Raw genomic sequence first — 14,061 nt, forward strand, 5'->3', positions numbered from 1 at the left:
GCGGGAACGCAGATTTTGCTGCATTTTTTGGACCGTATTGCTATTTATCTATAGTAACCTTGGGATAGGTTAATATATAATGGTGGGGGTGTGACACCCTGGACATCCACAGATCAGCTGTTTGAAGAGGTCACAAATACTGCGGCCTCTTCCCTGCACCAATGACATCATGTTCATCAGTCACATGGTACGGCAGCAGCTCGGTCACATTCAAGTAAATGAGGCTGAGCTGCAATACCAAGCACAGTCACTATACCGTGCGGTCCCAGCACTCACTGAAACCAGCTGATCTGTGGGGGTTCCAAGTGTCAGACCCCTACCAATCACATATCGATGACCAATCCTTAGGATAGATTATCAATATTTGTCCTAGAAACCCCCTTTAATTAATTTCTAATATAATTTTTGCTCCAAAACTCTTGTTACATTATATCCGCGCTCTTCATCGCAATATACTGTGCGGCTGTGTCATTAGGATTGTTCCTTGGTATTAGATATTTCCATTCTCTAACAGCAAGCGGAGGTCGTGGTAGGTTAAAGGTGGTGTGTCAAAGTTATTGAACGATAATTTTGCGATAATTGCTAAGTCATACTGCCGACAAATGTATTGAAGCAGCATATGGCGGTATACAGAGTACACATGTATGTAATACAGCCCCATAAGGCCTCTGCATGCCACCGTATACATAGGATCTGTGTATGCGGCATTGCTGTGTGCATGGACTACAGTCCGTCAGCCCCAGCCTTAGGTACATACATGGGTTTCTTTGTTGAGGAAGTTCAGGCCGTTCTGGTTGATGGCCAGGATACACGGAGAGATGACCATGTTATTGCTGCAGCTCTGGATGTAGAAGAAAGAGGAACCGAACATGGGGAAGGCGCTGACCAGACCTGCGAGAAGACAAGACAGCGAGAAGATAAGACAGCGAGAAGATAAGACAGCAGCCTTATATGACTGTCCTAGGTAAAGCTGGACATATTGGCCAAACCCTCTCATAGTGACAAGGCCCTGATCATCTAATGTATGGGGGCGCTTTGATTCTTCTCAGGGGGATCAGGCATGTCAGCAGGCATGGTTGGTCCTTACCTAAGAACTGAGCCCGGCCCTGGTGAGGACTGAGCGGCTGGATCTGCTGCATGTGCTGCATCACCATGTTCAGCCATGACTGAGGCTTCACCACCTTGTAGTACTGACTGGGGATGTAGTCCTGCACCTCCCGGCTGTAGAAGAAGGGGCAAAGCACAGATACACTCATATAGTGAGATACCCCTAGTGGTGGCAAGTATTACTACAACCATAGAGACGGGAATCAGCCAAAGTAGAAAGTGAGATAAAAATAAGATGTGTCTCATAGGAAGGTGAACGATCAGGATCAGAGAAAGGATGAATATACAGTATATAATAATATCTCAGGTAACATGAAGACCGGAGGAGGAATACGCACGTAGTAGGCAGGTAGACGCTGTCCTTGGCACGATGCTGCAAAGCTGCCAGTCTGGAGATCTGCTGAAACTGCTGCTCAGTGGGTTTAGCGTGAGAGAAGACGTTAAATAGTCCCTTCAAGTAATCTGGTAATACCTGCAGAGCAACAGCACAGTGTAGATTAGTGCCGAGTGTCAGGGTGTCATTACCCCGTATCCCAAATGTCAGCGTGGAATTGTCCTGTACCCCGAGTGTCAGCGCGTCATTGTCCTGTACCCCAAGTGTCAGCCTGTCATTATCCTGTACCCCAAGTGTCAGCCTGTCATTGTCCTGTACCCCAAGTGTCAGTGTGTCATTATCCTGTACCCCAAGTGTCAGCGTATCATTGTCCTGTACCCCAAGTGTCATTGTATCATTGTCCTGTACCCCAAGTGTCAACGTATCATTGTCCTGTACCCCAAGTGTCAACGTATCATTATCCTGTACCCCAAGTGTCAGCGTATCATTGTCCTGTACCCCAAGTGTCAGCGTGTCATTGTCCTGTACCCCAAGTGTCAGCGTGTCATTATCCTGTACCCCAAGTGTCAGTGTGTCACTATCCTGTACCCCAAGTGTCATTATCCTGTACCCCAAGTGTCAGCCTGTTATTATCCTGTAGCCCAAGTGTCAGTGTAATAGCTCAGAGAAGACATTATGATGGCCTCCATTTCCATATCTTTGGGCTTCCCCTGGATATATAACAGGGTCACTTCCCCCCATACCTGGTTATAGTGCATGGTGACATATAACTCATTCTCAAACTTTAGTGGCTGCGCCCAGATGACCCGTCTGAACCAGAACATGTAGTTAGTGTCGATCTGCTCCATCTCTGCAGACACGTCCAGGATATACTCCTTCCTATTAATGGGTCTCACGTTCTGACCTGGTTATAGGGGAAATGTGACAATAAATGTGACAACCAGCTACCTGAACCTACATGTGCTCATGATGTAGACTCCACTGAAACCTAACATGTTCCTTCCTTCTCTTACCCCGATTGGTCACAGCGAAAATGGCATATTCATTATAGGCCTCGTCCCTGTGAACCCCCATCTCTGTACAGATCTCCTCTATGACATCGAAGGCCACCTGCACATATAAGAGAGCGTGATGAAGAGGATGCCATATAACTACATGTACTCAAGATAACTCCAAGTATTCGGACTTGTATGTAGAAGTGACATATTGTACAGTTAGTTTTCCATTTGCTTTCACTTACCGAGCAAGTCTTTATCTTGAGATGTCGCTCAATTCCTCCGGGCAGTAGAAAGAGCTGCCTCTTGGAGCTTCTCCCAGCCTGCGGGCACATAGACATCAATGGGTGATCTTCAGTATGGATTTTACACTAGTAAAGAATGTATTTGACCACTGCAGTGACCCCTTACCACCATGGCTTTCAGCTCCATCGCACTGGGGTGTTCAGATCGCCCTCCATATTGCAGGGTCTTACGCAGGTTCTGCTCACAGGCTTTTGCGATCCCTGGTTAAGGTGAGTGTAGGGAGTAAAAGACTTGTAAGGAGATGTATATATGGGACAGGGGCACATTAAACCAGACGACTGTCCGATACAGTTTATGTTCCTTGATGGTATAGAGGAGCATAGGTTAATATATTCTGGTTACCTTGGAAGTGCAGACCTGGACTCCGACACGTATCCTGGAGGAACTTAAACAGGTATGGCTTGAGGACTTCGGAGCACTTGTGATAGGCGGTGAGGATGTAGAGGAGTCGCCATCCTCGCTGACCACTGTCCCTATAATAGAAACAAAAATTACAGGTCACTGGACCATCCAAGTGTATCATATTTGGGGGTAAAGCACCACAATTCCTTAGTGCATGGTTAGACCTCTTTTGGGGCAGGAGGTTTAGGTGACTTACGTCTTAGTGCTGGTGTTGTCGGTTATCTGCTTGATGATCTGACAGTAGCCTTCATCCTTCAGCACCTCATGGTCCCCGCACAGCTGCAAAGACAAGGAGCAAACAGTCCAGAAAATAGATTCTTATAGGAAAATATTAGCTATGAATGAGCGGCCATAGAAAAATCCCCCGTACCTTCAGGACTGTGCACACCACGTCCAGCTCGGACTGGCCCTTCATCGGGGCGTCCCCCATAAACCTCATCACAGCTGCAGCAGGAAGAATATGATATGTTAATATATAGGATACATGTATCTATATGGAGAAAGATAATACTATGACGCTAGTGTATGACGTTATATAATGGGGTGATATTATATACCAGGAATCAGTATTGTCCTTACCTAGGAACAGTTCGGAGGCGATTCTGTTCATGCTGCTGTCACTGAACTCAATAAGTGACTCTTGGATGGGGTTCTAAACAGAGAGTGGGATTAATATAACAATGATATAAGACTCATCTCTCCAGCCTGCCGCTACACCTACCAGCAGGCCCTGTGGTTCATATATTAATCCTGAGGCTCTCAGACCAATTCTTTGCATCCTTCAATAGCTGCCGCCCCACTGATTTTGGCGCAGTTGGAATTTTTTCTCTATCCCCAACCGTTCCCAAGCAAATGGGACTAATGCACATTAGCCTCTCTATTGTCAGGTGGGCGGAGAAAGTAGCCTAAGACGGCCCACTTGACAGAATGCAGCCTAATTAGCATATTGGTACTGAAACTAACAACAACGATTGCTCAGGAACGGTGAGGGCTAGAAAAAAAATTCCAACTGCGTCAGAATCAGTGTAGCGCCACCTACTGAAGAGTGGAGGTGGTGGAAGGTTCTCTGAGCTGTGGCACAACTCACATGAGATGCCATGTTTCTATAATAAGGGAAGAGTGTTCTCATGCTATAGGTACATGTCAACCCACCTTGGTAAATTTCACCATATCAGCCGGGTCTTTGAACTCACGACTTTTCTTCGATCCTTGTTTAGGAGATTCCCTGGAATAACAGGAAGAATTATATTTGGTATCATTTTTGCTATTTAAGGAAGATCAAGGAGAGTGCCATGTAGAGTCAGGGGCGGACATAGGCAACCTATTGCCAGTATAACATTGATCCATTTTTTGGGTCGTGGCAACCTTAGGTGCAACCTATCCCTTTCCAACTGCAGGCTGACATGGGAATTTTTAGTTGTGCTACGAAAACTGCTACCGAAATCATTGTGTAGTCCCAGCCAAGAAGAGAAGAAAGCAGTGGGCCCACTCCCCACACGTGACATGTCCGCTCATGTGCCGAACCCCCCCCCCCCCAAGTCATAACCTATGCCTGCTATATAAATAGGATGTTGGATTTACCCTGATGCCTTAGCCGCCTCCTCTTGCGCCAATATCCTCTGACCCTCTCGGAAATACTTTTTGGCAAAGTCCACCATGTTATAGCCACTCCCCTGTAGCACGATCTCTGAGGTTTCCGCCTCTGTGTACTCGTCCAGACTTTCAGCATATTCACTTGGAGTGGGCGACCCCTAGGAAATAGAAGGACTGCGCGTTTATACCATCTACGTCTTAAGGAGACCTCTACAGGAGTCCACGCGCCTGCCCTAGAGGCCACCATAGTCATTCCACCAACTTACATCTGTTTTCTTGTCAAATTCATGTGCCACGGCTGTGGAAGCCACCGCTACAGCCACCGCCGCAGATGCAGCCGCTCGACTCTGGCGATTTCTTGGCTCTTCTTTGCGATCAGCTGGGAGGTTGACAAAATCTGGAGCCGCCACCGGCTGTACACACTCGACTGGGAACAATCCTGCCCGGCCATGAAGAGCCCCAAATTTCCAGCCTATGGTGGAACAGATTGTATTAATATGTACAAGTATTACTTTGAGTATTTTGGAGATGGTTTGTTCAGTTCTATGTGCCAGATCTGACTATGTCGCCCTAACTATCACATAACAAGAAGATGTATCTGTAGAGGGCGCCAGTCAGAAGAGACACTGTGAGCTGCACACACGGAGGAGATGGTCATGCAAATGGGGGTCATTCACACCACAGATCACATTAATAGATCAGTAGGACACGCCACAAGAACCCACCGAAATCCTGAGTGCCACGTTTCAGCTCCTCCAAATACATCACCTTCTTTCTAACAACACAGCCATAGTTTTGGCCTGTACCCGGATCCACAATGAAGCATGAAAATGTACAGAGAATGTTAGAAACACAGAGGTGACCTTATCGAAATCTAGAGCTGGACATATACAGCCCAAACATCAGAGGTACACAGATACAAATCACCATATGTCATCACAGGGTCACCACTAGGTGGAGCTCACTGACCTTTCTGTAGACCTTCCAGAGGCTGCAGCCGAATTATGTCTCCTTTATGGAAGCTCAGGAAACTTTTGTCTTCTGTCACGTAATTTTGAACGGCAACCACATAGTTAGAATCCTGAGAATAGAAAGACATGAGGATAACTAACAAGCAAATGGCAAGAAGTGACTAGTGCTGTATAGTATATAATATGTCACTGTGTGTATTATCCCTGTACTGTGACATCACTGTGTGTATTATCCTGTACTGTGACATCACTGTGTGTATTATCCTGTACTGTGACATCACTGTGTGTATTATCCTGTACTGTGACATCACTGTGTGTATTATCCTGTACTGTGACATCACTGTGTGTATTATCCTGTACTGTGACATCACTGTGTGTATTATCCTGTACTGTGACATCACTGTGTGTATTATCTCTGTACTGTGACATCACTGTGTGTATTATCCTGTACTGTGACATCACTGTGTGTATTATCCTGTACTGTGACATCACTGTGTGTATTATCTCTGTACTGTGACATCACTGTGTGTATTATCCTGTACTGTGACATCACTGTGTGTATTATCCTGTACTGTGACATCACTGTGTGTATTATCCTGTACTGTGACATCACTGTGTGTATTATCCTGTACTGTGACATCACTGTGTGTATTATCCTGTACTGTGACATTACTGTGTGTATTATCCTGTACTGTGACATTACTGTGTGTATTATCTCTGTGCTGTGACATCACTGTGTGTATTATCTCTGTACTGTGACATCACTGTGTGTATTATATCTGTACTGTGACATCACTGTGTGTATTATCCTGTACTGTGACATCACTGTGTGTATTATCCCTGTACTGTGACATCACTGTGTGTATTATCCCTGTACTGTGACTACACTGTGTGTATTATCCCTGTACTGTGACATCACTGTGTGTATTATCTCTGTACTGTGACATCACTGTGTGTATTATCCTGTACTGTGACTACACTGTGTGTATTATCCCTGTACTGTGACATCACTGTGTGTATTATCCCTGTACTGTGACATCACTGTGTGTATTATCCTGTACTGTGACATCACTGTGTGTATTATCCCTGTACTGTGACATCACTGTGTGTTTTATCTCTGTACTGTGACACGACTGTGTGTATTATCTCTGTACTGTGACATCACTGTGTGTATTATCCCTGTACTGTGACATCACTGTGTGTATTATCCCTGTACTGTGACATCACTGTGTGTATTATCCTGTACTGTGACATCACTGTGTGTATTATCTCTGTACTGTGACATCACTGTGTGTACTATTCCTGTACTGTGACATCACTGTGTGTATTATCCTGTACTGTGACATCACTGTGTGTGTTATCTCTGTACTGTGACATCACTGTGTGTGTTATCTCTGTACTGTGACATCACTGTGTGTATTATCCCTGTGCTGTGACATCACTGTGTGTATTATTCCTGTACTGTGACATCACTGTGTTTATTATCTCTGTACTGTGACATCACTGTGTGTATTATCTCTGTACTGTGACATCACTGTGTGTATTATCCCTGTACTGTGACATCACTGTGTGTATTATCTCTGTACTGTGACATCACTGTGTGTATTATCTCTGTACTGTGACATCACTGTGTGTATTATCCCTGTACTGTGACATCACTGTGTGTATTATCCCTGTACTGTGACATCACTGTGTGTATTATCTCTGTACTGTGACATCACTGTGTGTATTATCTCTGTACTGTGACATCACTGTGTGTATTATCTCTGTACTGTGACATCACTGTGTGTATTATCCCTGTACTGTGACATCACTGTGTGTATTATCCTGTACTGTGACATCACTGTGTGTATTATCCCGTACTGTGACATCACTGTGTGTATTATCCTGTACTGTGACATCACTTTGTGTATGTTACAATATACAGTGTCAGTGCATGTAAGAGCTATGAGCCTTGACTCCAGAGGCCATACAAGCTGTACCATGGGGGATATTAATAACCATCTTATTCCGGGGCTTGTACGCAGCATCTTAACCTCTGAGGACACGCACCTTCTTGAACTCCATTAAGAAGCAATCCACCAAGCTCTTCACCTGACTGGACCTCGATGAGAACAGTATAAGCTTCTCATTGGTCAGGTTAAACTCCAGCATGTTTTTGGAGAGCACAGTGACAAACATGATATCTGTATAACTATATAGAGAGAAGAAGAAAGATATTACTCCTTGGAGACTGGATTTGTGAGAAGGCAATTATGGGCCATTGCCCCTTCAAATGTAACACATCAGCAACATCGGCCTTCAGCAGAACTTCCAAAAACTGATTCCAAAGAGAGTACTCAACATTTTTGTGCCTAGTTCTGCCCCCTAGTGACGAAGGGTTATACAAGTCTATGTACAGACATGCTGGTGTGTAGTAATTGTACATACCTGTAACTCCTCAGGACTCGCAGCTGTTCCGGGGTGCTGCCTCCGCTCTTCAGCATCTTCAGGAGCTTTATTCCAGTATGAGAAACCCCAAGAATCTGTACACCGGTGCCAACACTGCCCTATGGAGGAGAAGGGAGATGCCGTCATATCCTCGAGTCACTGGTCAGAGTTATAAAGATATTCTATAGATATTACTAGAGAAGCCTACAGCAGCTGGGAAAAGCCTGGAGAAATAAACTTCCAATTCTTCTCGGGCCGCCGCCACAACTTTTTTTTTCACCATGTCATCTGCAATGGCATTGACAGAATCCAACCTGTATTCCGCTGTGGATAACAAATACAGACGTGTTATACTACAAACTGGAGTATATAATACCTAGCAGAATAGTGAGCGCAGCTCTGGAGTATAATACAGGATAAGTAATGTAATGTATGTACACAGTGACTGTACCAGCAGAATAGTGAGCGCAGCTCTGGAGTATAATACAGGATAAGTAATGTAATGTATGTACACAGTGACTGTACCAGCAGAATAGTGAGCGCAGCTCTGGAGTATAATACAGGATAAGTAATGTAATGTATGTACACAGTGACTGTACCAGCAGAATAGTGAGCGCAGCTCTGGAGTATAATACAGGATAAGTAATGTAATGTATGTACACAGTGACTGCACCAGCAGAATAGTGAGCGCAGCTGTGGAGTATAATACAGGATGTAACTCAGGATCAGTACAGGATAAGTAATGTAATGTACACAGTGACTGTACCAGCAGAATAGTGAGTGCAGCTCTGGAGTATAATACAGGATAAGTAATGTAATGTATGTACACAGTGTCTGTACCAGCAGAATAGTGAGTGCAGCTCTGGAGTATAATACAGGATAAGTAATGTAATGTATGTACACAGTGACTGCACCAGCAGAATAGTGAGTGCAGCTCTGGAGTATTATACAGGATAAGTAATGTAATGTATGTACACAGTGACTGTACCAGCAGAATAGTGAGTGCAGCTCTGGAGTATTATACAGGATAAGTAATGTAATGTATGTACACACTGACTGTACCAGCAGAATAGTGAGCGCAGCTCTGGAGTATAATACAGGATAAGTAATGTAATGTATGTACACAGTGACTGTACCAGCAGAATAGTGAGCGCAGCTCTGGAGTATAATACAGGATGTAACTCTTATTGTTATATACCAGTATCAGCCTACACCATGGCATGCAGTATTTAGGGTTCCTCTTGCACACATTTTATAACGCCACCTACAGCCTATTCATTGAATACACAGCTAGTGAGATTTGAAGAAAAGTGGAGGATCCAGAATTAAAGGGGAACCACAGAATAACCCGAATCCTGGTAATGAATCACTTCCAGGACTGAGGCTTAGCTCACCTAAGAGCGTTCTCATTCTCTGTCTCTCCTCCTGGTTGATCCTGATGCAGCTCTCCGACAAGGTGTCATTGATAATCTGGGATACAACATAGGTTATAGCAAATGAAATAAGGCAAAAGTGGAAATACAAGGTCATCGTTCTGGCTAGCTGGGTGATGTGGAACTACAATCTCCAGCCTGCCACCTCAGTAAACAGTCTGTACATGTTCGCCATTTACAATTCTACTGCTAGACATGAGCTTGGGCTGTAGAATATTCACCTGCTTGAAGACGAGGTCCAGGATGAGAGGGTTGTTCATGCTGTCTCTGGGGTAAAAGACCTGGAGAACAATAAAACCCAATTAAAATCAGATATAAAAATTTCAACAGAGGTTTTTCTATTATCATTGCTATTATTTGATAAAATGGCTGACAACCAATATGTGACTGTATTGCTGACCACCACACTTTTCTGCAGTCCTGAATGTGCCGGGTTTATGCAGTGATCCCCTAATAACATCATGTATATTAGGGCCAGTTCACCGTTCAGAAGTCTTAGAGGACAGCCCAATATGGCGGCCATAATTGGTTTTCTGCCATCTCACCTCTTTCCTGATGTAGATCCTCCAGGACACATTGCTGTAGGTGTAATACTCCTCGCTGTACTGCCGGTGTAACTGGGTCTGGATATTTTCTTGCTCCTCTGACAACTCCCGTGAGATCGACACTGCAGAGCACAGAAATAATGACATGAACGCACATAAAGATGACCCCATAATAGTCATCCTTATCCTTACTAATATTATAAATGTGAAAGTTTGTACGTTTGGATGTTTGTTCCACTATCATGTCGCAACGGCCGAACGGATTTCAATGAAATTTGGCGCATACCTAGACTGTCACCCGGAAATGAACATAGGCGCCTCAGAATCCATGTATATCGATGGGTTTTCTGACCACGGGCACCGAATTCGCGGTCTGTGTAGGCTGAAGGACCTCACATGACATCACCACGTCAGGCGCGGGGCTCCGATTGGACCAGGCCACTGCGGGGGCGGAGCTATACAGCCACAAGCCGGCCGCACACTGACATGAACAACATGGCGTTGTGCATGCTGGCAGCCGAGAGTCGCACATGCCAGCATAGCTGGAGCCCGGCGCACAGTGTGGACTGGTGAGTCCGCCGGGACCCTGGGGGTCGGCAGTGGTAGACAGAAGGGTGGGGAGGGTGTGTACATGTAGGAACAGGGTGGCAGAGGTGGTGTGGGAAGGGGGAGGGGAAGGGGCCCAGAGTCGCAGGTTCGGAAAGAAGGCGGGAGCAAGCGAATGGGAGAGCGGGTAGGGAAAAAAAGTGGAGAGTCCACGGGCCAGAGGAGCGGTAGTGGGCCGGTGTGGCACAAGGTCGAGGTCCATCGGCGCACTGGTGTTGCACGGGCCCGCTGCGCCCACGCAGCAAATGCAGGGGGTTCGGGGCGGCACTGCAGGTGGGGCACGCAGGGGCCGCGGACAAAGTCGCAAGTATAGCTAGTATATTATAGAATTGCATGTAGAGTGATTCTATAATATACTTCTATTCTGGGAAACTTTCCCTTTAAGAGTGAAGGTGACCCTATCATTCCCATAGCCTTCCAGTTCTGTACCACAGATAGATTACAGACTGCTACCAATGGCGGCATGTATTCTGCTGATGGTTTTAGAGGGTAGCACTGGGGTAGATGATCTTTGTCGCTTCCCTTGTCCCAATTCCGACAACAGACGTATATCAGGATGATGCTGAACGTGCACTTGCCTTTCTATAAGTATAGGGTAACTGGTGCCCACCCGATATGAACATGGTCTTGAGGTTCTTGTATTTTGTTGACAGACCCATCATGTGTCTTCCACTACCATCCCATAGGAGGCGCTAGAGGTAGCTCTCCTTTTTTAATCTGCATACCATTTGGGCCTGCATGGCTTTTATGTCTCCCTATACCTATATAGGTGGTCTCCACCAGGACCCTCAGTATGTAATACATGTCATAATACAATATAGAGGACGTACCTACAGGAGCTGTGGTGGGTCTCACCGCGCTGACCGGGGGCGGGCTGGCCGGCTTCTTTTGTTTGATGCTGGGAGTGGGTTTTACCAAAGCGATCGTGTCTCTAGAAGCCTAAATCATAAACCAGCATTACAATGTAAGACTATAAACCAGAATTAAAGGGAATGTCACCACATTGACTGATAGTGAGCTCTAATTCCTCTTCTCAGGCCAGTGACATCACAACCATTGGTCAGAGGACCAATGATGCAGCTCAGCCCCATTCAATTGTATGGGGTTGGACTGCAATACGAAACATCACCACTACACCATGTATGGCGCTGTGCTTGGCATGTAGTGAAACGGCAGCAGAAATTAATAAAAAAACCCTTTAACAAAAAATAGGGAATAAGTGTTAAGTTTTGGGGGTTCAGCTGCTAAACCCCAAGAAGTCACGATGACAGGGGTGCTATGTGAATGGTGGGGCACATATGTGACCTCTGCTCCAGTTCTCACTCTCGTCACCTTGCTGTATACATAAAATCTGGAGTACAAACTATAGTTATCTCTACTCAGCTAGGGTTGTCATGTTATAAGATATTTTAGCTGCTTGGACCCCATTGAACAGCTGCAATCTGTGCTGTAGTCAGTGTTCAATGCCCCTGTAGTGCCCCCGCAGGGAAGTTAAGGCATTACACTATTTCTATTGAAAGCAATGTCCTGCCCATGTAGTAAATGGATGTCTTAGGTCCTCCAAAATAAGAGACACTCTTTATAGCCCTTTATATTATAAGGACAACTTTCAAGGATTACCTTGGGAACATAAGACATATTGGAGACTGGTGAGGGTCCTACAAGTGGTCGGTTAGACATCTGCCCCCTAAGTATCTTCAAAGCTTCTTCATGTGGGTCCATTTTCCTTCCAAAAATTTTAGGGGGATCCTTCCTACAAACCAAAGAAATATTTCCTATATCCAAACCACAGCCATCATAACTATAGCACTGGTCAACATTGACCCCTAAATTTTGAGCTTACCTTACAGGAATGGGTGCAGGCCTGATCCCTGGCGGCTGCTTGTATTGGCTTATAATATCCTTGATGTTGTGTGTTGGGTCAGGGAAATGTTCTGAATTTAGCACGGTGTGATGGATGAGTTCTTCAGGCCTGCTGGGGCTGGAGGGGCCTGCAGCAGGACATGACAATGAAGGACAAGGCTATGGTCACTTGGGACACCCCTATACCACAACCTGTTCAATACAATACAGGGTAAACTTACCAGGTCTCTGACTGAAGGAGCTACCCCGGGTCGGGGACGTCTGGGTCCTGTAAGATCCATTTACTACGTTCCTCTAGGGCACAAAACAGAATGTAGAATTAGATGAGGCAAATCCGCCTACAACTGACTAGGATTTTGATGGCCTACCATTAGGATAGGTCATTAATAGGACATTGGTGGGGGGTCTGACTTCTGGAATCCCCACCGATTAGTTGTTTTAAGAGGCTGCTGTGCTGAGGGTCGGGCCATTGATGTTATGTCACACGCCACATGGTCATAGTGCAGATCAGTCCTATTCAAACACATAGTATTGAGCTGCAATACCAAGCACAGCCACAATACTGAGCATGGCACTGTGCCTGGTAAACATTGAAGAAGCTGCAACAGCCAATTTGATGGAACAGCCTCTTCAATCTGCTGATCGATGGTGGTGCTGGGGGTTTAACCCCCACCTATGATGCCATAAACCCACAAAAAATCAATATAGCACTCCCATAAATCTCTCTATCCAGTAGGAATGTTATCTCCGTCAATCAGATTGTGTAGGTTCATCAAGATCTCTGGAGCGCCTCCCAGTTACCTGGCTTGGCATCCCAGTCCGGGGCATTGGCGCTACTGTAGGGGTCACCCTGTAAGAACTGGTTCTGCTGGATGGAGACTTCATGCTGGACATGGAAGGACCTGCAGGACCGGCAGGAGAACTGCTGACCATTTGCTGCTGCAGAGCCATTGCTTGCATGGTCATCTGCTGGGCCTGGGGGGAGGAGATAAGAATGAGACAAGTGAAACCTTTGACAAGAGAATATATATTTCAGAATTATTGACTTCACCATAATAAACCTACCCAAAAATAAAGATGATGAACTTATAAGGAGCCCGACATTACAACCATAGTCAGCCATTATAGAGGCCATGTACCTGCATACACATATACACAGGCCAGGCTGTTTCTTCCCTTTTCTTATCTATGTCAGTCAGTTATAGGTTTTTTTTGCAGTTTTTGGTGGAAGAATATGTTAACAGGATTTCCCAGGGTATACCTCTTATACATACCTAGGACGACATACACCACTGTGTAGCTACGCAGTAGCATGCATTGCCCATAGGCTCACATATAACATTGCTCATAGGCTCCCATGTTACATCACCCTTAGGCTCCTATATTACATTGCCCATAGGCTCGCATGTTACATTGCCTGTAGCATGCATTGCCCATGTTACATTGCAGTAGCATGCATTGCCCATAGGCTCACAT

At 45.4% G+C, this 14,061-nt stretch overlaps 1 protein-coding gene across 1 annotated transcript in view; it reads right to left on the reverse strand.

The window, feature by feature from the left end:
- Positions 1 to 14,061, reverse strand: part of MYO15A (myosin XVA) — a 46,162-nt gene that overhangs the window by 1,770 nt on the left and 30,331 nt on the right. The window contains exons 36-62 of the mRNA XM_075285304.1: positions 13,387 to 13,560; positions 12,807 to 12,879; positions 12,566 to 12,713; positions 12,343 to 12,475; positions 11,553 to 11,661; positions 10,117 to 10,238; positions 9,793 to 9,852; positions 9,533 to 9,608; positions 8,347 to 8,462; positions 8,139 to 8,257; positions 7,761 to 7,902; positions 5,707 to 5,818; positions 5,463 to 5,537; positions 5,004 to 5,209; positions 4,726 to 4,895; positions 4,297 to 4,369; positions 3,724 to 3,796; positions 3,515 to 3,588; positions 3,341 to 3,423; positions 3,085 to 3,215; positions 2,848 to 2,942; positions 2,682 to 2,759; positions 2,455 to 2,551; positions 2,185 to 2,345; positions 1,446 to 1,579; positions 1,088 to 1,221; positions 758 to 891 (exon numbers count right to left, since the gene is read on the reverse strand). Coding sequence (XP_075141405.1) covers positions 758 to 891; positions 1,088 to 1,221; positions 1,446 to 1,579; positions 2,185 to 2,345; positions 2,455 to 2,551; positions 2,682 to 2,759; positions 2,848 to 2,942; positions 3,085 to 3,215; positions 3,341 to 3,423; positions 3,515 to 3,588; positions 3,724 to 3,796; positions 4,297 to 4,369; positions 4,726 to 4,895; positions 5,004 to 5,209; positions 5,463 to 5,537; positions 5,707 to 5,818; positions 7,761 to 7,902; positions 8,139 to 8,257; positions 8,347 to 8,462; positions 9,533 to 9,608; positions 9,793 to 9,852; positions 10,117 to 10,238; positions 11,553 to 11,661; positions 12,343 to 12,475; positions 12,566 to 12,713; positions 12,807 to 12,879; positions 13,387 to 13,560 — 3,102 coding nt within the window. The remainder of the gene's footprint in view (positions 1 to 757; positions 892 to 1,087; positions 1,222 to 1,445; positions 1,580 to 2,184; positions 2,346 to 2,454; positions 2,552 to 2,681; positions 2,760 to 2,847; positions 2,943 to 3,084; positions 3,216 to 3,340; positions 3,424 to 3,514; positions 3,589 to 3,723; positions 3,797 to 4,296; positions 4,370 to 4,725; positions 4,896 to 5,003; positions 5,210 to 5,462; positions 5,538 to 5,706; positions 5,819 to 7,760; positions 7,903 to 8,138; positions 8,258 to 8,346; positions 8,463 to 9,532; positions 9,609 to 9,792; positions 9,853 to 10,116; positions 10,239 to 11,552; positions 11,662 to 12,342; positions 12,476 to 12,565; positions 12,714 to 12,806; positions 12,880 to 13,386; positions 13,561 to 14,061) is intronic.

The sequence above is a fragment of the Leptodactylus fuscus genome, chromosome 8 (genome assembly GCF_031893055.1).
Source record: "Leptodactylus fuscus isolate aLepFus1 chromosome 8, aLepFus1.hap2, whole genome shotgun sequence".
Classification (NCBI taxonomy): Eukaryota; Metazoa; Chordata; class Amphibia; order Anura; family Leptodactylidae; genus Leptodactylus; species Leptodactylus fuscus.